General features: G+C 45.2%; 1 protein-coding gene and 1 pseudogene across 8 annotated transcripts in view; one reads left to right on the top strand and one right to left on the bottom strand.

Annotated features, from left to right (window-relative positions):
- Positions 1-22881, bottom strand: part of AGAP1 (ArfGAP with GTPase domain, ankyrin repeat and PH domain 1) — a 702732-nt gene that overhangs the window by 413476 nt on the left and 266375 nt on the right. For all 8 annotated transcript variants that reach the window (XM_069103139.1, XM_069103141.1, XM_069103140.1 and 5 more), the window contains exon 2: positions 6373-6431. In XM_069103139.1, the coding sequence (XP_068959240.1) occupies positions 6373-6431 (59 nt within the window). The remainder of the gene's footprint in view (positions 1-6372; positions 6432-22881) is intronic.
- LOC138173167 (large ribosomal subunit protein uL18 pseudogene) lies at positions 14519-15500 on the top strand (annotated as a pseudogene).

Raw genomic sequence — 22881 nt, 5'->3', positions numbered from 1 at the left:
ACAGAAAGGATAGTTTAAATTCTAAGCAATCAGAGTCAGGAGAATCACATGAGAACTGAGAGTTTCTACTCAAGAGATCTTGAAATGCTATATTTTAAAGGCAAAAGACACTTAGAACCAAGAATATCTTACCCTACAAAGCTGAATACAATCCTAAAGAGAGGATTCCAAACATTGCAGAGCTAAGAACAAACTCTGAAATGCAAACACAAGATGCCTACAAAAGTAAAATTAATTCTAGCCATTAGCAAGGGCAACACAGGGATGAAAAGCCAACATGCTAATGGGGGAAAAGACACGAGGGCCCCTTCAGAACCTGGATGTTGTCAAAAGATACTGAGAGAACGAAGTGAGAAGAACAGGACCTGAGGCGGACGGGTTTAATTCTGATCATTTGTAGAAAGAGAGACGGGGGATGTGAGCAGCAACATGCTTGTGGAAGAACGAGGGAAAGACTTTCTATTTGTCAAAACTGAAATACTTGAGAAGAAATATAGAAACTTTATAAAGAGGTGGTGATACAGGCGTGAAATGATTGTTACTCTTTTGTGAGTCAGATAAAGGAAGTCTGAAAAGCACACACACACACACACACACACACACACACACACCACACACACGCGCATATACTTTGGTTGTTAGAATATACCAAAGTTAGAAAGGAATATGGGCAGGGAAAGGAAGATGTGATTGTGAAGGACAATCATAGAGGGAAGGGAGAGTTACAAGCAAAATAAACTTCAACTTCAGAGGGTAGATATTGAAGGGGGGATTAAAAGGAAAAAGAAAAGAATTGGAAATTAAAAGGGTGTCCATCAATTGGAGAATGGTTGAATAAAGTGTGGCACATAAATATAAAGGAATATTATTGTTCCTTAGAGCCAGTTCCCCAGAAACAGAGAAGACTTGCATGAACCGATGCAGACTGAAGTGAGCAGAACCAGGATGACAATCTATAAAGTGACATTGGAAAGGGAAATAAAAGCTTCATAGATAGATAGATACACACACAAATAAGCTCTCCCTCCCTCCATATCTCTCTCTCTCTCTCTCCCTCCATATCTCTCTATGTATACACACACACACACACACACACACACACACACACATGCACTTTAAATATATTTAAGCACTCTAAACAAAGCAAAGCCCAACCATAGCTCCAGAGGACTGAAGATGAAAAATGTTACCTAATTTTTGGTTAAAAGGGGACAGACACAAGGTGCAGAAAGAAACGTGTTATTGGGCACAGCCAGTGTAGATATTTCTTTTGTTTGTGCTTATTTGGCAGGAGGGCTCTTGACCCCCTTTTTAGTTATATGGTGAATTTGAAGGACGAAAGAAGGACTAATAATAGTGACCCCCCCCCCAAATCTTCAAAAGTGCTTTAAAAAGAGAGAGCACTAGGGGCGGCCGGGGGGCACAGTGAATAGAGCACACGCTCACATCCCACAAGAGGACACACTCACAGAGAAGTGAAAACTATGGGGGGGTAGCGTCTGGGTCTGGGAAATCCAATGGCTGGTTAATGGAGATCCAGGGGAGTGACTGATAGTCCATTCCAAGCAACATGGGTAGCCCTGATCTGACTGCTTTCCCAAAGAAAGAGGTGGAAGAAGAAGGGTGCTCTGGAGGGAGTAAAGGTGAGGGGGCATTGGGGCGGCCAGGTAGCTCAGCGAGTAAGAGCACCGGCTCCAGTGTCAGGATGACATGTGGATCAAATCCGGGCTCTGACACTTGGCACCCACCCAGAAACACCTGGCCGTGTAACCTTGAGCAAGTTACTTAACCCCAATTGCTTAGGGGCGGCCAGGTGGCTCAGTGAGTAAGAGCGCCGGCTCCAGTGTCGGGATGACCTGGGGATCAAATCTGGGCTCAGATACTCAGCACCACACCCAGAAATAACTGACCGTGTAACCTTGAGCAAGTTACTTAACCCCGATTGTTTAAAAAAAAAAGAAAGGTGAGGGGGCAGAAGGCCACAAGAAGGCCCTTGTAGGATGTGATATGTGCCTGGGGCAGACTAGACAGACAGAGCAGGCCAAGGGAACTCTACAGTGTGGACACCTTAGGCCCCACCCAAGGCAAGGCTCCAAAACTAAGTGGATTAAAGTCCCCAGGACAGTCCATGGAGGTCTAGAAGGTCTGGATGGCAGATGGAGCAGAGGGCAAGAAGACGACTGTGGAAGAAAGAGCTTTCTACGTGGTGGGGCTCAGGGGCAAGAGCCTGGTCATTGTTTGGCCAAAGAATCCAGAGAATCTAATGATTCTCTCAGCTCCTCTAATTCTAAAAGCTGCTGTTATTTTCTAACACACCATTTCTTACATAATTTCAGTCTTCTCTCTCTGTTCCTGACGGAATAGAAGGAAGGAAAATGGCGCCAGGAGTGAGAGGCCCTTTCAACTCCTCCTGCATGAACAGATCCATATCACTGCCGCAGAAAGGAGGCCAATAGCAATACCCGTACCAGACAAACTAAGCTGCCACAGCTGAGATGATGTGCATCCAAGAGGACAACAAGGTGGCACCGTGCATAGAGTGCCTGCCCTGGAGTGAGAAAGATCTGAGTTCAAATCAGGTTCAGACACTTCCTAGCCATGTGACCCTGGGAAGGTCACTGTCTGCCTCAGTTTCCTCATCTGTAAAACGAACTGCAGAAAGAAATGGCAAACGACTCCAGAAAACCCCCAGCGAGATCACAAAGACTTGAACACAACTGAAACGACCTCCTACCACCAGCCCAGCACCCAGCAGGTTTCAGGTGCTATCCCATAAACAACAAGCAAAGGGCAGACCATGGAATGCAAGAGTCCTCTGGCTCACCCTGGACTTTCTTATGTTGTAAATCCAACCACCGTTTCAACAGGGCTGCTATTGGCCCCACTATGGTTTTTGATACAGAATACAGGGCAAATACGCTAATATTAATATTTATTTAGTTATATGTAATATGTGTGAGCATTTGTTCATTTATTAAAGTGACCTGTACTGCCATCCCTCCCTCCTTTGCAGAGGTGGAGGCCCACAGCTACAGAACACTGGCTATTCTGTCAACCTTGGCCATTCTGGTGGATAGGGTTGCTGAATTGCTTTGTTCCCCTCTCTTTAATTTTTATTCTTTGATATGAGGGGCAGTTCTCTGGGGACAGGAGAGATGTATTTGGAAATTAGCAATATCAAAACATAAAATCAATAGAAATTCATAAAAAACTCATTACTTTTCTGAAAAAAAAGCCATTTATTTATATATAAATGAAGCTAACCTTTTTCACAATATTTTTTGAAATCCCAGCCTCTTCGATATCCAGCTCCCTTGTGGTTTTCTCGCATAGATTTATTCAACAAGGAAGAACAGGCCCAGATGGACCCAGGCCCGTTCAAAGCCTGCAACTCTGCCCTCATTAGAGAGGGGAGTGTCAGGGGAACCCTCTTGGCCCTGTCACTCCCTTCCCAGACAGGGAGACCCTCAAGGCATAATTATACAGAGGAAGAAGCTGAGACAGCCTGATGGTGCAGCCAAGCAGAAAACCTGAGAAAGAATCCAGGCGGCTCTGACGCTTTGTCATGCCCAGATTTATTTAGGAGGGGCCCCTTCAAATGGAAGAGGAGACCACTAAGAACTATTCCCTTTACCTGAATTACTTAACGTTGGGCATATTTTTATAGACCCTTCTCTGCCCAGTAAAACCTATTCTTATCCGAACAGTCGCTCATTTCAACATAAGAAATGAAGACTTTGACCCTCACTGGTACATACAAATTCTGCAGGACCAAGGGAGGAGGGCCTGTCTTCTCCTAAGGTCATGGAGGAAAAAGAAGCTGTTTACCTAGAGTCAAGAGTCTTGTTCACCTTTGTACCAACTCCTTGCTGAACAGAACTCTGCCCAAGGAAGGTATTCTGTAAATGTTTATGGAATAAAAGAATTTACATGGCTCTTGTCTTCTTATGATAGACTGTTTGGCCCATAAAGACAGACCTGACTTCTCAGGGAATGGAGCTGACGGGAGATCATATGCCAGTGAGTGGAGTTTTGATGACTTCTCTCAGTGTGATAATGAATGTTTTTACTATATCCAGGGTCAGAAGGTAATGGTGGAAAGCACATTACACTGAGAAGCAGGCAGCTGGAGCTCTCCAACTAAATAAGTGCCACTGTGGGCAAATCCACTCATTCACCTAAGAGAAAAACCGTAGACCTGAAGGCAGAAGGGAGCTCAGAGGGCAGGTCATCTGAAGGCCTCACTTTACACAGGAGGAAACTGAGGCTTGGACGGGGCAGGGATACAAGACCACAGAGGGAGTGAGACATGACCTCAGAAGCCATCTAATCTTCTCCTTCACATGACAAATAAAGAGAGTCGCAGGGAAGTGCGTGACGCCTTCTGGGCTGGAGGGAAGCCCATCTATTCACAGGGTCATGAATCTAGAGCTAAAGTGGTTGTCACAGGTCAGACTTCTCATTTTACAGACAGGGAACCTGATGGCAGAAGTAACTTACCCAAGGGCTACAAGATGTAAGTGATGGTTCTTCTTCCAATTCCAGATCCAAAAGGTACCTGATTCCTCAAAGTACAACTAAGCCACTAACCTACTTTCCCTCAAAGTATCAAGGGCTGGTGTATTTTGTGCCTTGACCTTTCTATCATTTGATGGCTTTCCATGTGCACTCTAATCACCCCTCTCTCCAGGGCCCAGGGTCTTCCAGCTTCTTCAAGCAAATTCTCTCTCCCTATTCTTTGCCAACGAACCCAAACTGACCTGTGTGTGGAAGCCTAGACCAAGAGAATGTTTTTGTTTTGATTGTTGGAAATGGCTTCAAAGTCAGCAGAGTAATCTCGTGGGTCTTTTCTGAGAAAGGGTCATTTATTCATCACCTTGTTTTTACCACTCAGACCTATCCTATCTGTGAATCATAAAAATCTATTTACAACAGGCCTTTAAAAATTGAATACTGATATCTCTCTCCATCATTATAAGGATCAGTTCTCCTGGTAGAGAGCAGGAAGAGATAAAGGTGAGAGGTAAAAACACCAGCAACCATTTTTTAAAAAAGAAAAAGGGAGAATCTGCCATGGCCGGTCTCCATTACACTTGAGTGTCCCAATGCTTATCAAACAGCAGGTACTTAATAGGTGTTTGCTGATTGACTGGTGACCGGCCATTTTATTGTGGGAAGCAATAACATATGCAGAGGAAGGCACCTCATTCTCCCCTAGCACAAGCATGAAAATATGAGCCTTGGATACACAAGGGAAATCAGACTTGGTGGATGGACTGGGTCCCTCCCACTTCCACTGCTGTATTTACTCTGGTCCCCTCCCCTCAAGATTCAGCAAATGTCTTTGAAATTCCTACTGAATGTGAGGGAAATAAAACTCCAAAAGGAAACTGCTCCCTCCCTCAAAGGGATTACGTTATATTAAGGGGCTAACAACAGGTAAATTCAGACTATACACAAAGTCAGTATCAAGTCCTTAGAAGAGGAAAGAAGAGGAAATCAGGAAGTGAATCCTAAAGGAGGGCCCCTGTGCTGTGCTGGGAAGGAACCTGACTGAGACTGTCACTGACAAATAATGAGATAAGTCACTGACAAATGGGACCCAGGGTCTAGAGCTGGATGGGTCACCTGGAGGAGAAAACTGAGGCCCAGATGGGTGAAGTGACTTAGGGCTTTCTATTTAGAGCTGGAGTTTAGTTAGAGGTCATCAAGACAAAGAAAGTGGGTGCCCTCTCGAGGTTCAGTTATTCAGGGTCATAGATTTATAGCTGAAAAGGGCCTTCGAGGTCATCCAGTAAAGTCCCACTGTGTCATTCTAATAGCTCACAGACCCCAGATTAGACTTGGTAGAGACCTGAAGTCGTCTTGATAAGGAAACGGAGGCCCAGGGACACTGGGGGATTTGTACGGTCACATAAGTATTAAGTGGCAAATTTGGAATTTCTGATTCCAGAGCCAATGCTCAATGAACTCCCCATGGAAGCTTTCTGCACATCGTGCCTGGAACGCAGAAGAGGACAAAAAAGTCTCATCCAGGATCCAAGAGAGACTCTTGGCCATCCAAGAGGCAGTAAGAATGACAGAGATCCTAGAAACAGGACCAAGAGGCCCATGGCCAAATCTTTCCCAGAAACACATCACAGAGTGACAGTCCCCACCAGTGAACAGCCTGGAGGCAGCCTTGCCAGGCCCCTTCTGGAAAGAATGTGTCTACTCCTCCACTCTGGGCTAGCTCCCTCATACATGCAGACCTTCCGGACTGCTTCATGAAGGTGCTCTTCTGCGTAGGCAGATGCCCACCCTCTGGCTTAGAAGAGTGAAGACTGGGCCAAACACTCAGACAGCAGAGAAACATCCAAATGAATTACTTACCACTTTCAGCTCTGGCACAGATCGGCTTAATGTCCATTCTTGGCTATTCACAAACGCATCTGTAAAACAGTGAAGGGAGGGAAAGACAGATGTCAGTAAGCCAGCATTCACTTAAGAGTCCCAGACTATCTCCAGACAATGACTACCCCTCCTACTAGACAAAAGTTTGCTGGTACAGAGAGGAAATGAGAACCAAAAAGCAGAACCCAACTACTGCCATCATTAGACTGTACATGCCGGGGCTGTTTTGCTCTGAGCTGGCCAGTGTAGGATACACTCCCCAACAGTACAGGCTGGGAGCTCCACACCCAAGAGCTTATCCAGCTTGGTGATGAGAGCAAAGTGTCCCCAACTGCTTTACATATGTGTGAGATCAGTCTCAGAGGGCCTGGAGACAGCCTGTGTTGTGTCTGAAATAATGACCTCCTCATTCCCAAAACACGTCAAAGGACGCAGTCCACTGAGACCAGCTGAGCAGCATTTTTGGTGTATTCTAACCCAAATCCCAACACAAAGGAGTGGGTCAGTGCAGAATTTAAGAATCACTTTTACACCTTCTGTACTCAAGTGTCTCTGATTTCTGCCCACATCAGTATTTCTATAACAATAATAATAATAATAATAAATAGAATGGCTTTGGTTCTAACATCTATAAACATCCTGGGTGTGAGTTAGATGTAGGAGTGCCTTCCTACCAAGTACACATTTTGTATAAATCCAGACTAGAGGGAGTGTGGTGCAGTGGACAGAGTCAATTGGGAGCTGGGAAGACCTGGTACAAGTTTGGTCTCTGATATGTCCTGGCTGTGTGACTCTGGGAAGTCACTGATCTGTCAGTGCTCTAGGCAACCCCTGAGAATGATGATTTAAGGAGGAAATGATATTAGTTAAGGGGTTTTTCCCCAGAGGACTTCCCTATTCCGATGAAATTATGGCTCCAGTCCCTAAGGTCAAATTCAGTATATACGAGCCTATGTGTGTGTGATAGCCTTGAAAGAAGGTAAGCTCTTGGAGGGCAGGACATGCTCCATTTCTGCCATTGTATTCCTAACACCAGTGCTCAGCACAGTGCCCAACACATGGGAGATGCCGAATCCATGTTTATCATTCTGATGTGAATACCAAGCACAGTGCCTAGCAGCAACACGTAACAAATCAATAACTGTTGGTGAATGATAGTCACTCACAACTGGGAAAATGCTTCACCAGAGCAAACAATCTGCATCACTATGGATTCAAAATGTGAATTAAAACACACACAGTCACTGTCAGCTGGATACACGTTCAGAACTCCTCAGTCACATCCATAAAAGGACCCAAACCACAAGGGTTTACACTAAGGAATTCAGAGAAGGAAGATGAGCTGCAGTCAGATGGCAGCGATCTCTTCAACCGAGGGTGGAAAGTGAACTCACATTCCTAACTACTGGCATCCACACAAGACACCTCGAGTGGTCCAGTGCATTGAGCACTGGGCTTGGAATCAGGAAGACCTGAGTACAGATCTAGGCACAGACATTTAACCCATCTCACTCTCAATTTCCTCATCTGTAAAATGGGGACAATCAAATGACCATTTTCCCAGGGTCATTGTGAGGACCCAATAGGATAAAACATTAAAGAAGTCTGTGAGCCTTAAAGTGTTTCAAAAATGCAAGCTTTCAATTTTGCCCAGCCCCTTACGGATTTCCCATGATCTGAGTTTCCAATGGGCCTGTATGGTGGGGATGACAGTTTTTTGTAACCTTTAAAGCACTAAACAAATACTGATGGGGATGAGGATGATGATAAACCCTAGGCTGGCCTCAGGATGTTAAATGCTTTAACCATGACCACCCATGGTGGGGTAGGGGAGGGGAGTGGTTAAGGCCTGGGGGTTATTGGGATTGAATTGTTTCACGACCTCCTTTTCCTGGCAGAGACACTGAAGTGGTTTGCCATTTCCTTCTCCAGCTCATTTGACAGATGTGGAAACTGAGACAAACAGGATGAAGTGTCTTGCCCAGGGTCATGCAGCTGATGTCTAAGGCCATATTTGAACTCAGGTGTTCCTGACTCCAGGCGCCCAGCACTCTGTCCACTGACCCACCCAATCACTCGAGGTGTTGAGGGTTCACTGACAAAGAGAGGACCCACCCAGAGAAAACCAAGCAAGGTAGTAAAGTCCAGAATCACTTGATTAGGATCCAGAGTGGTATATGAAGTCATCACCCAATTTCTATCTCATAACAAAAAGCAATAGCCTTTTAAAAGTATTAAGATCTAAGTCATTTGATTTTGATGTTTTAAGTGAAAAAGCCTTGGTCCAATACCAGGGATCATTATTTTCAGAGTCAGCTTAGGGATTTAAGAAGATAAACCCCATTCTAGCAAATGACATCTGTGCTCCATTCTCACGGCTCTGAATATGTCCAAATACTCCATTTGTAGCCAGACAATTAATGTTGTTCTGATAGACTCAGCACCAGGGTCAGCACGTTCCTCTGCCAATGCCGGCATAGCTTTGTACAGAGACGCTGTGGCTTCTGGATGCTGACAGTCAGTGACCTTCCTGGTGGGCTCCCTGCCAGTCATGATTACAAGCCACTATTCAAGAAACCCTCTTATCTTGCAAGTGATATCACACAGCACTTTTATTAATAACATCAAGCATTCGTACAGTAAATTGCTTGCAAAAGGCCACACAAACATCATTTCATTTTATTCTCTCAACAACTCTGGGAGGTAGGTGCTGCTGTTATGTTGCAGATGAGGAAACTGAGGCAAATGAAAGTTAAGTGACTTGTGCAGGGCTGCACAGCCACCTGATGCTGGATTTGAACTCAAGTCTTCGGGACTCCAGGTCTAATACTCTATTTAGTGTCTCACCTAGCTAACTATTGCCTAAGGCAAAAGACCTAAGAGCCTGGAGAAGTAAGGGTACCTAGGACACACTGTGGATCACCCATTCAGCCCCCCCAGCATTGACAGGTCTCTCTCAGGGCCCCCATCTTCCCATATAGGATCCACCCCGGCCAGTTCAGCTTCTCCGGGTCCTGCAATTTGTGGTGTCTTATTTTTTCATCTCTGCTGCTCCAGCTCCTGACCTCCTGAAGAAAACAACTGTGGTCCAGTATTAGATTTGCCTGGTTCTGGAATGGGGAACATCATGCTCTGGCCCACTGCTCCCCTACAGCAGCCTCTCCATAATGTGTATGTACCGACTACCCAGCAGCCTCTTTAGGAGACCCTGGATACAGGTGCAAAGGCAAAGACAGATTGTGCCTCCATGCAGGCAGCATGGGGAATTCTTTGGGGAATTCGTAGGATGCATGAAAGAAGAGGGTGACAAAAAAGGCTAAGGCATCTAGAATTCAATATACTACGGCCAGGGCGGCCTGATGCAAAGAACATGGTACAAATTCAGTGGAAATTGGGCCAAACATGGGGAAAAAAGAGATCTAGAAAAACTTATCAATATACACAGACCCAGTATACAGAATGCTCCTAATGAGGCATTTAAAAAATGAAAACAATACAAATACTCTAACTATGAGAACAAAGAAAGTTCTCTGCCTTCTGAACTAGTTCCCATTGCCTGGATGGGAATGTCTCTTCACAATAAGCTGGCCTGGAAGCCACAGCCACCAACAAAAGCTCATAAGGGTGGGGGTGGGGGAAGGACGTGTAACTTAGTCTTGAGAGGGAGTCTGCTGTCAGCCTCAGCTTGGGCTGCGGGTTCTGGGACACTTCCAGCAGACAGTCTCCAGGTGGATATTTGTCAAGGAAAAGAAAAATAAACACAGAGGCATGCTCAAGAATTTTAGTCCCCCATGTTGTATAAAATACTACTGAACCACAATTTGCTTGACCCCTGTCATTCTAGCCACCTTGGGAACTCCTCCCCTGTCACAACCAACCATAAGCTATTTTCTTTAACTTCTGGGGGGAGGCAATTGGAGTTAAGTGACTTGCCCAGGGTCACACAGCCAGTGTCAGAAGCCAGATTGGAACTCAGGTCCTTTTGATCCAGGGCTGGTGCTCTATCCATAAACTACTTTCTCAGAAAGTTGTCTCAAGTTCAGAGAAGTCAGTACATTGACCAAGATCACCCAGCTGTTAAATTTCAGTGGTAGGGTTTGAACCCAAGCTTTCCCGACTCTCAACCAAATACCTGGATCAATTATACTAGCCTCCTCTCTCAACCTTTCCCCTTAAACCACAAATTAAAGACCAGATCAAACTTGACAGTCATTGGATTAAAGACTGAAAGGCCATTTAAGTAGCACTCTGCATTAATCTGCTACCATATTGGATTTATTCTAAAGCAAAATCATTTACTATTGTTCAAAGAGAAAAAACTGTCCTATGAGATATGAGTTGATGGCAAATGAAAACAAGGGTTGCCCTTATTGAGGAAACATCTATCCATTGGTCTGGAGCAAAGAGTCTAAAAGGATGGAGAACAGGAAGTGAAAGTGGTATAAATTATAGGGCTAGATTTGGAAAGCAACACAGAAGGGACCTAAGGGCAGCAAAAAAAGGAAAGTGCTTCAATAAGCAGTAATTAACAGCCCTCAAAGTTCAAGGCCAATGCTTTGTAAACAGTGATATTCTCCTGGTCACAATATATGGCTTCAAGACAGTCTTGGAAGAATTCCAGTTGGCAAAGGAGATCTGTGTGGTGGGTAGAGGCAAGAGGTAATAAGACTAAGCAAGACACAAGCATGAAAAGTAGCCCAAAGGGAATCATCAGATGGATGGAAAGGAGGACAGGGCCTATTTCCAAGGTAAAGAATAAACAACCTATGACCTACATGCAGCACTGAGACCCAAGTAAGGTCTGGAGAGCAAGAGGAAGGCCCCTGGTCCGTTGGGCAGATGACCCTCGTGGACAGTATAGGAAAAGACGCAGTCAAGAGTTTCAGAGGATATAAGAACAGATGGAAAGGCTGCAACCTGCACCATTGCAGGGAGCATCCGAATCAAGGACTATTTAGGTACACCAAGGAAAGGTCTCGGAGGCAGGTACTGGGGGTAGAAGAATAAGTAAGACACAGCCCACTTCCTTAAGGAGATTAGGTTCTAATAGAAGAAATGCAACTGATTTAAAAACAAATAATTATAACATGAAATGAAATCCAAGAGTATTCCTTGACTATACTTGTTACAAGGGACATTTGGGGGGGGGGCAGAGAAAAGGAGTGGGGTAAGTGAGGAGTTACTGATCCAGATGCCAGAAAAAAAAAAAAAGAAAAGCCAGAAAAAAGAAAACTGAATAAGAATGAATGAAAGAATTAAAATTTCCAAATTTCCAAAATGCAGAGTCAAGAGCGGGAGGGAGTTCAGAAGGGGACAAAGGCAAGCAGGGCAATGTTGGACCTACCATTGAAATTCAGCATGTACTTAAAAAAAACTGTACATACTAGAAATCCATACCATATCTAGTAATCCTTTATTGTTCTTATCGGAATATGGAAAGATTTGTGTGCTGGTATTTGTAAAGTTAGTTCATAAGAAGAGAGAAAATCTAAAGCAAAAGAAATTGAATCTAAGAAGTGAATGAGATGTAGGGATGAGATCATGCTACATCCTAGGAAGAAACAATTCCTTCTCATTGAGGGGGAAGAGGGACATTTCACACAGAAAGGGACAATGGAACTGAGCTTTCAGTGATAGGTAGGAGCCTAGCAAGTAGAAACAGTGGAAGGACATTTCAGAAATGGGGAGGAATAGAAGAGAAGGGATGGATGCAGGAAATTACAAGCCATAATGGGCTTTAAGTAGATTGGAGAAGAGACTATATTCAAGGAAATAACAGCTTGTACCACTTACACTATGCCCCAGAATGTGATTCAGACAAAGAGAAAAAACTCTCTTATGAGACATGAGTTAATGGCAAATGAAGACAGTCCCAATGATGCTCATGGAGACAAAAAGAAAGATGCAGCAAAAATCAGCTGGATGGCAAAGACCTATCATCCAGGTGATGGCTTGAGGCTGACCGGACAGTTCAATGTTCTCCTGATGCTTCCTGGATGTTCTAAATCCAGGGATCCTGATTTCACAAGACTCAAAATTACAGATCGTCAAGAGGTCAAGAAGACCAGGGTGAACATTAGTAAGTTGCCAGCATACAATCAGTAATGACATGCCCAAGAAGTAAAGTAATAAATAGCAATACAGATAACAACAGCAAACATTGAGATAGCCCTTTAAGCTTCCTGCTAAGAGCTTTCCATATATAATTTCATTTGACGGTCACAACAACGCTGTGAGGTAGATGCCATTATTATCCCCATTTTATAGATGAGGAAATTGAAGCTGATTCACCCAGGGTCACACAGCTAATATAGTAAGTGCCTGAGGCAGGACTCAATCTCCCAATCCCAAATCCACTGCTCCATCCATGACATCACCTGGCTTTAGAAGAGCTAAAAGGCTAACACAAAACATGCCAGCCAGGACATGAAGGACTGGAAAGAACAGTGGACCCATGATTGGCCCAGGGCCACGTGACAGATGCTGATGTGGCAACACTGTTATCCCCAGAGACACAAAAAAAGCAAAGGAGCCCTCCTCCCCCCCGCCCCGGTACCGTGCTTGGAAGGGACAACCTCTGGGCTGCCACAGAAGAGAACCAGGCAGGATGAGAAAGGCTGGTGGGGTCTCAGTTGGAGCTGATGGAACACGTACCCAATTAGCAAAGTCTCCTTGCATGACCCAAGAATCGGTCATGTATCGGCATCCTGGACTGAGGTCACTATTTGCAAAGTTACATCAAGAGGCAGAGGATTTTGTGTAACTGAAACTGAAGATGAAGATGAAGGGAAAATGAGTCAGATATTCCTCGAAAACAAATCCCATTCCAGGCCAATGATCTGGCCCGTGTGGAGGAGATCCTGGTACAGGATCCTCTCCAATAATCTGGCCGGTGTGGAGGAGATGCTGGTACGGGATCCTCTCCAATGATCTGGCCGGTGTGGAGGAGATCCTGGTGTGGGATCCTCTCCAATGATCTGGCCGGTGTGGAGGAGATCCTGGTGCGGGATCCTCTCCAATGATCTGGCCGGTGTGGAGGAGATCCTGGTGCGGGATCCTCTCCAATGATCTGGCCGGTGTGGAGGAGATCCTGGTACGGGATCCTCTCCAATGATCTGGCCGGTGTGGAGGAGATCCTGGTGCAGGATCCTCTCCATAGACATAGATAGGCAACTGCCCTACTCAGAGTGCTATGCAAGTCTTTAAGAGTGTAAGTGACTTGCCCAGGGTCACGCAGTGAAGTGTATCTCAACTCAACATCCACCATTAATGCTGTCTCTCTCAAAATAACCAAGGGACATCTCCCTTCCCTTCTACTGTGGTTCAGAATCTTCTGAGCACATTTACAAATGGCACATGCTAACTATAATAACAATATCAATGTGGGCTCTTAAGGCTGACGATGTGCATTAATCATCTCAACATTTCATTCGAGCTTCACAATAACCCTCCGAATTAGGCACTACAAGCACCTTTCTCAATCTCATTTTACAGATGAGGAAATCAAGGTCCAGAGAAATGAAGCAGCCTACAGTCTCTCAATGAGCTCCTGCATGAGGTGTGACAGGTATTATTATCATTCTCATTTTACAGGTGAGGAAACCGAGACGGAGAGGTAAAATAATTAGCCCATGACCATATAGCTAATAAGATCGGAGCTGCACTCAGGCCTCGCAATGGCAAGTCCACTTCTCTGCAGACTTTACTATCTGCCTCTCCTATGCATACGTTGTAATCTACTGGCTTCCCAACAGCTGGGGGGAGGAGAGTGAGAACTGCAAGTATTTACTCACAGTAAATTAGAGATGTGGAGTCAGTTATAGATGTTATTACTGCACTCAAACAGGAACAATTAGACAGACTGTCAACTCGGGCGAGATTCCATGATAAACCACCTTCTCTCCCCTTATTAATTGTACTCCACGTGAAACAGACGGTTCCATAAAACTAAAACTGCACTGACAAATCACACATTAGTGCATGACCAATATCTACAAATACTTATTTACTGTCCACTGGAGTCTGATAGATTGTGCTCAGCATATTCCAAAGGGCTTTAGTACATGGAGACAATTTTGAAAATGAATGAAATACACAGATGTTCTCTTCCTTCCCTCATGCCGAGATGTCCTCCCCTCGCCTTTCTACTCGATTCAGAGTGGCCAGTCCTGCTTCTCTTGACCAACTTCACAAGTGCAAGTCCAGCCTTTTTCCCTCTAATTCTGCAAGCAAGGCCTGCACTTCTGTGCTGAGGGCATAGGTTTCATTCCACAGGACGGAGGTTATTAAAGTTGTCAAGAATAAGGCTGATTTCAAGAGATACCAAGTAAAATTTCTGGGAAGGTGAGAGAGAAAAATGGATTATTGTGCACAGAAAGGTTTAGTAATCCAAGATAAAAACAAGTATAACACACCAAAATACAGGATGATAGTTCATCAGCCAGATTACTTACGCCCATATAGAAGGGGATATAATTGTGCAGCTTATGCCCATGAGCTACCAAAGCATGGTGTGAAGGTTGGCCTGGCAAGTGATGCTGCCGCTTGCTGCCCAGCTGCCAGCTGCTGGCTCACAGGCTTCATAATAGATCTGGCATGGCCAAGATCGGTGGAAGTCAGGTGGAAGCGACTGGAGAGGAGTACAATGTGGAAAGCTTGATGGTCAGCCTGGTGCTTTTACGTGCTCCCTGGACACAAGTCTTGCCAGAACTACTACGGGAAACAAAGTCTTTGGGGCCCTTAAGGGAGCTGTGGATGGTGGGCTGTCTATTCCTCACAGGACCAAACACTTCCCTGGGTGTGATTCAGAAAGCACAGAATTCAATGCTGAAGCACATCATTACCCATCACAAGCCCAAATGTTGCAGATGACACGCATTCTCACAGAAGAAGATGAAGGTGCTTATAAAAAGCAATTCTCACAGCACATAAAGAACAATATAACCCCAACATGATGGAGGAAACATACAAGGCAGCTCATGCCAGCATGGGGAGAAACGCAAGAGGGAAGCTCAAAAGAAACGACGGAGCTGCTACAAAATGTCCCTTGCCCAGAAAAAGGCCTGGGCTTCTCAGAAGAGACATGTTTCCTCAGGGCCCAGGAGTGAGCAGCTGACAGTCAAAACATCAGAATCTGTAATTTTCTATGGAGACTTTCAGATTAAGGCAATGAACTTATTGAACATCAAAAAAAAAAAAAAAGGAACAAGAAAACAAATGGTTGTCTGTGTCACATGTCCCTCACATCCTTACACCTGGAGGCTTAAGGTGAAGGCCAGGCCAATGCTTTGTGTCGGTATCTGGCCATGGTGCTGACAAGGAGAGGGAAAACTAGTCCTTCTGAACAACCCATCAGCCCAGCAAGCTGAGTCAAAGTATCCAAGCCGGAAGGGAACCAGGGAATTCAGCTTCCACTGGACCATAGATTCAGGTCTGGGAGGGATCTCAGGGGCCCTGGGGGACATTCCCTCATTTTAAGGGTAAAGATCCCAAGGCTGAGAAAAGAGATGTGATTTGCCCAAGGTTTTACAAGTAGTACCTGGCTAGGATGTGAATCCAGGTGCTCTCACTCCAAATCCAGTGTTCTCTCCACGGAATCATGTGAGAGACTCAGGCCCAAGAAAGGGGCAGGGATCCAGCCTCTACCCAAAGACCTCTAAAGATGAGGGAGCCACAGCACAACACAATGTCCCAAACCCATTCCAGTTCTGGGGAGGGGAGGGGAGGGGAGGGGAGGGGAATCTGTCTCCTAATTGTGCCTGAATTTGCCTTTTCATAAAATTCACCCGCTGCTTCTTGTTCGAGTTCCAAAACCAAGTGGAACAAGGCCAATCCCCCTTTGACATTACAGCCCTTCAGGGTAAATGAGGGCAGACACCAAGTGATCCCTGAGTCTTTTCTCCTCCAGCTAAACCCCCTCAGCAACTCCGAGAGGTTTTCCTCAGCCTGGCTCCTCTTCCAAATGTTCTCCAGGTCACTGATGCCCTTCCTACACACATCAGTGCAAATGTGGTCTGCGCAGAGGGAAGGAGACCCACCATTTCCTCATGCTGGAAAGTTTCTCTTGACATAGACCAAGATTAGAAGGTAGATTTCTTTTTAGTTGACAGACCAGAAGTGTGGGACAGTCAAAAGTATCATGAAAGGGAAAGTGGAGGAAAAGGGGGGAGGTCTTATGTTCCAAACCTGCTCCCCACTTGCCACTGGTTTGACTTGGGACAACTCACTTCAATTTTCTGCAGGTCAAGTTCTCTCTCTGTAAAGCAAAATGCTTGAACGAGCTGGCCTCGAAGGCCCCTTTCTGTTTTCTAAGTCCCAAGGACCCTGTCAGCCATGTAATGACAGAGTCACGTGCCTAGAGGTGAGAAGGCGTCAGAGCCGTGCTGCAGATGAGGGAACGAGGAAGAAACACGAGGTGAGTCTTGGAAAGTCAAGAGGCAGCAGCTGGAGGAAAATGAAGGTGAAGCCTCCTCTGTCCCCCAATCCAGAGTCCTCTCCCCAGGACTACTCTGCCTTCTCTGCTGGACTCACACAAACTCGCAGTCCAACAAAACCCACAGACCTTTGGGGACACGCTGTTGGCTAACCACATCACCGCTATTAAAAAGAAATCTCTTCTATAAACTTAGCAACCATTCAAAAAGTGCAAGGGGTTTGCATCTGAACTTTGGTTACGTAGTTTGCTTTTATTCACTTTCTCTAACATTCGCAGCATCTTTGCTCACAGTGTTCCTTTCCTTCTGCGCTTTATTCAAAGCAACGCAAGATTGAAAGCCAGAAGGAAGCTTCTGGATGGCCTAGTCCAGTGTCTTCAGGTCGTACAAGAAGGACCTGAGGCCACAGAAGGGAAGCAATCTGCCCAGCCCAGGTTGGTCACACAGACTGGTGAGCGAGAGAGAGGACCGACACCCAGATTTTCTAACTCCAAATGTAGCCATCTCTCCCCTCGACCGCGCCATCTCCTTATCCCTTACATTACTGAGTACTGCTAGGCTAGGTTTCATTTCAATGCAGGCCTCTGCCTTTCTGCTCAAGCTTCCCATTCATTTTGACACAAACAGGCCAAACTGCTCTCTAGGGATGAAAATGAGAAGGATGTAGGATTTTCAAGGAGACTGAGAAGAATCCCAGCTTTGATGAACTTCAGAAAGCTTCACAAAAAGGTCCCTTTCCTGCCTGCTGACAGCGACAGGGAGGTAACAGGAAATCAGGTGGCTCGCAGGCTGGGGGCTTGTTTCCAGCACAGGAGAAAGCAGCCAATTTCCTAAAATGCTAGAAAAAGTCAAAATGCAGGATGAGCAGTGGTGGGGCAGGTGGGGTAGGTGACATAGGCCGCCAGATTTCTGGGTGACCAAGGGAGCTCCATAGATGCCTGGTGGCTGAGATGGTCAGATGGATGGGCAGAGAGGACCTGCAGCTTCCATATAACATGGGCATGTACACCAAGAGTGACAAAGAGGAGAGAAGCAGCCAAAAGCTCCCTGTGCCTCAGAGCTACAGGAAAGAAGGGAAGGAGGCTGTGTAGCACAGGAGAAAGAAGCCTGACTCTGACCTGGAGGACCTGGGTTTGAATCCTGCCTCTAGAACTTATTTCTTGTGGGACCTTGTGTAAAGTCAACTAACCCCTCTCAGTCTCAGGTTCTTCATTCTAAAAATGAGAAGGCTGGACTACTTGGTCTCCTAGTTCCTTCTAGTTCTACATCTACAGCCCCATTAACTCCTTGGGACTCAGTTTCCTTATCTGTAAAATGGGAGAGGCGGCTTAGACAGTATCTTTTTTTTTTTTAATGTCTTTTTTGGAGGATGGAAGGCTAGGCAATTGGAGTTAAGTAACTTGCCCAAGGTCACACAGCTAGTAAGTTAAGTGCCTGAGGCAGGATCTGAACTCAGGTCCTCCTGATTCCAGGACTGCTGCTCTATTCACTGCACCATCTAGCTGCCCCTGGACAGTATCTTTGATGCCATGAAGGAGGCAGCAGAGTTCAGCAGAAAGGGCCTGGAGTTCTAGTCCTGACTACCTCTTCTCTCCTCTCTGAATCTCAGTTTCCTCATCTGTAAAATGAAGGTGTTGGACTAGATGGCCTCTGAACTCCCTTTCTGGCCCTTGAATTGTGATTTCATGAGCCTATGAAAACATTATCTTTCATTTATCTCCCGAGAAAAACATTCTCACCCCCGAGTCTGGACCTTCAATGAAATTTACTCTGATTACAAAATTCTTCCGTTCTGTGCATGCCTGATGAGACTGATTGAGGGATAATTACCCCGAGTTCCATATGATTAAATAATTGTGTCTTTCTATGAGCAGCAATATGTTAGCCCAGGCTCTGAGCATGAGGCACCTGTCAGGAAACTGACTGAGTGAAACATGTATTTCCCCTGGATGGCAAGGCCCTGTAGTCGCCTGAATATGAAATCCACAGCTCTGTGGTGAAGCTTATCTGCAGAGCTGGCCCTGGGCTCCAAGAAAGGCTCCTGTTCTCTCAGTGGGGTTTTATGAGAAGAATGCTTGTCCATGCTAAGCAATAACGGAACTGAAGGACCTGCCCCCCCCCCAGGGGCCGACACAACAAGGGGTCCCGGCTAACAAGACACATCCCAAGGCTCCTAAGAGTCACTGTGGGGCAGCCACAATTGGAGAGCTCCTCCAAGGTGGCCATTACCATCTGCGGTGAATCTGGGAGAACCTTTACTGCGAGGTTGCCATTTATTCAACTGCAGACGTCGAGGGCAATGAGATGCAGCACCAGACCCACGCCTCAGAGGTGAACCTTAGTGGGAACACTCTGGGAGGCTACCTGTTTGTGAGCTTATGGGCCCCAAGGAAAAAACAAAAACCTAATATAAAGAGTGACTAGTTCATTGCTACAATAGTCTCCAATATTTCTGCAATCTTGCTAATATGAGTATTACTTGCCATTATGTAATTATCCCTGTGTGGCAGGTACCAAAGGTCCAAAAATGGAAATGCCTTCAAAGGGCTTATATTCCCCTGGAGAGAAACAACATGCAAGTAGTCCACACACACACACACACCAGATATCCCCAGATCTGAGCTGGGGCAGGCAGGGTGCTAGCAACCAGGAGGAATTCAGGAAAGCCTCTGACATGGAACTTGGGCTGAACTTTGGAGCAAGCTAAGGACCCTTAGTAGTGACGGGGAAGAGGAAGGGCATTTAAGCATGGGGAGGGGGATGTCTGTGCCAAGGGTCTGGAGGTAGGAGATGATACAGTGAACAGCAGAAACCTGGAGTTAGTAAAGGAAAGAAATGTGAAGTGAGCCTGGATAATGGTGGCCTATCCATCCCTCCCTTTCTATGTGACTGCCTGTAATCCTCCCATTCCCATACACCCAGCAGGCCTCCTGTCCTGTTCCTAATGTGATTTTATTTCTGATGGGTCACAATCACTCACTTCGGCACAGGCTGAATTTGAGCAGTCTACATTCATTGACACCCAGACTTCTTAAGAACAAAAGGTGTCAACGTGTCCAACCAAGAGATGCATTCATCTTGTATGAGGAATAAAAGGAGTTGATTGGAAAATCAGCCACGCCTCTTTGCTCTCCAGTCTTTCTAATGTCAAATTTATAGACATTCTCAAGAGGGGGAAAGAACTCAGCTGGCATCAGCCAATACCAGCACCGCCTGCTTGTTTCTTGGTTGAATGAAAAATGGCCACGACTTTCCCAGATAATGAATATAGCACCTTCTCCCCTTCCTCACAAGGGACAAGGTGCGCAAAGACCTAAGGGCTGATGGTTGAACTGAAAAAAATTGGAATAAAACTCATTTCTTAAAAGAGATAAATCATTTTTTTTAAAGCAGGAAAAATTTGACTTGTAATTCTGTGTTTAACAGAGTCATTTTCCTTCCTTCAGTTAGTCTGTCTTGATGAGATGATGTTGGAGGAATACATTTTCACATCTAAACACAGAATAAACTGTTAAAATCACACATGACTTTATTGAAACACTTTTCTATTTGCGGTACTAAGACATGGCAGCTTCCCAATGAGGAGTGCCAGAAAAGTCCAGTATAATAGAGAAATCCATATTGGTGTTTTTAAAACAATCCTAACGAGTTCCTTCCAACTTATCACACTATTTCTCAACAACTCTTCAAGACTGAAAAGGCCCACTAAAATGAATTATCAGCATGGGAGGTTTGGTACGCCATTCACCCTTTGCCCAATTTTACACATTTGTACAAAGGAATTTGCATTTCCTCATTCAGCTAAGGCCAAAATGGTGAAGTCCCATAAACTTCCCTGTTTCCTCAGTAGTGATTCTTTCAGCTAATTACAAAGATTCTTGAATATGGCCCCATCCATCCCTTTTCAGCAAAGAGCAAAAGAGACTGAAAGTGAGGGAGAAAGAGGGGTGATATCAATGGATAGGAGAGGCTTAGAGGGCAAAGGAAATGAAGCATCATCTTCCCATCCCATAAAACCATGAGTTCAGAAAACAATCAGACACAAAACCTTGACTCCACAAACATGCCTTGAATTCAGAGTTGAATTGTTTCCTTCGGTGTCCTTGTTTAAGCGCCACAAACACCTCGATAACTCAACACAACCCATAACTCAAGGACAGGGCTGGAATAAAGCCACATCGTGCTATGGAAGCAAACATTCAGTTATATCACAGGTAGAGAGCTGGGAGGGGCCTCACAGGTCACCGAGTTCAAATCCCTCATTCCACACGGGAGAAGCCAAGACCCAGGGACGTTAAATATTTTGCCCACAGTATCAGTAGCTTCAGATATAGAATTTGAAATGAAGCCTTCTGCCTCCAGAACCACTAGACCACACTGCCTTCATGCATTTTGCATGCTTGCTCTGTCCCCAAGGGGAGTGATGGACACACGTTCAGGAGCCAGATGTGTAACACATGGTCAAACCCTGTCGATTTTATGAAGGCTCAGATAGAGCTCCATCTGTCTTTCTAGGCAACCCTGAAAGCCCAAAACAACCTCAAAACACACTGTTTGGAAGAACCCTCTTTAAAATGTCAAGTCTACCTGTCCCCTGAAGAAATTCAAATTCCCAGGTAAGAATGCTTGAGGCAAAAGAGAGACAGTTATATCACTGGGGGTGGGGAGGATTTTGATTCTCCAATCACAGTTTCTTCAACAATGCCACCAAATTCTACCCAGAGAGAAATCCTTTCTGGACCCAGAAATATGTGGCCATGCTGAGTTTTAGGAAGTGAACCCTGACTTTCCACGTGATCAGTAGGAACTCTACTAACTTACTGCATCTCAGGATTCAAAGGGGCAATCACCCCGTGGGGCTCAGGTACGGATTTTTCATGCCTAGGTCTTTTATATTTTTTTAGAAAGTATCAATGGTAATGAAACCTCAGCAGAGAGGTGGGGGACCACTAGATCAGAAAGGCACATACACTGTCAGATAAACATTTACTGTATAGCAGAGGTTTTGATTAATTTTTTTTTTCTTCACTGTAAGGGAGGATTAATTTCAGGAATGAGGGAGGGACTGATTCTGATATAAAAACAAAACTAATAAATAAAACCTGTTTGTTTTTTAAATAACGCTGCCACTTTTGGAATATTATGATGATGCTCAGAAGTAGATGATATACATTTATCTAGAGAATTTTCCTACCTACACAGGAGAGTCATACCACATAAATTCTTATTTTAAAACAGTAAAGGATTTAGTCACTTTTAAACAATGTTCTTTTTCAGACCCTTAGGGGCAGCCAGGTGGTGCAGTAAAAGTGCCTGGCCCCGTGTAGCGGCAAGCACCCCCGCGTCCCCAGGGTGTCTGCCAACACAGGTTCTTAGACCTGCTTTGCTAAAGGAAAGCAACTCAAAATGGGCTAACAAGCTTACTTTAATCAGTCAAACATATATCGTTTATCTTGTTCAGGGGAAAAAGGTCAGCACCCTGAACTTGAGTATACAAGACAGAATTATCAAGACAGAAACAGATCAAGTAGACAGATTTCCAAACTGTCCAACCATTACATCCATACCCAGTCAACATCTGTGTTTCAAAGCCGGGGGACTCTCAACATCGGCTTCCCAGAGTCTCATCTGATCAAATCACAGAACACTTCTCAAATTGAGTCCCAAAACAAAGCTACACATCAGGGCTTATATAGCCTTCTCCTGGCTCAGAGAATGTAACAACCTTCTGGACCAACTGGCCAATCAAAAAGTATCTACTGAAAAACAAGCCTCCCACCCCAGGCTCCAGGTGTACTTTAGCCTGGGGGCAGGGAAGATCTTTAAATTTACATACCCATTACACCCCTTCCTAGGGAGACCAGAGATCTAATCTGGCCTCAGATACTTGGCACCCACCCAGAAACACCTGGCCGTGTAACCTTGAGCAAGTTACTTAACCCCAATTGCTTTAAAAAAAATGGGACCCTTAACAAACCAATTCAGTTCCAAGAGAAGCCCAAGCCACGGGTCCTTCCACTGGGCTCAGGGATTCAGGTCAAGAAAACACAAGTCA

Source organism: Petaurus breviceps, unplaced genomic scaffold (genome assembly GCF_028583685.1).
Source record: "Petaurus breviceps papuanus isolate PSGF00001 unplaced genomic scaffold, PetGlider_PUasm1.0 567, whole genome shotgun sequence".
In the NCBI taxonomy this organism is placed as follows: Eukaryota; Metazoa; Chordata; class Mammalia; order Diprotodontia; family Petauridae; genus Petaurus; species Petaurus breviceps.
The sequence above is the reverse complement of the archived record's forward strand: the minus strand, read 5'-3'. Positions and strand labels throughout refer to the sequence as shown.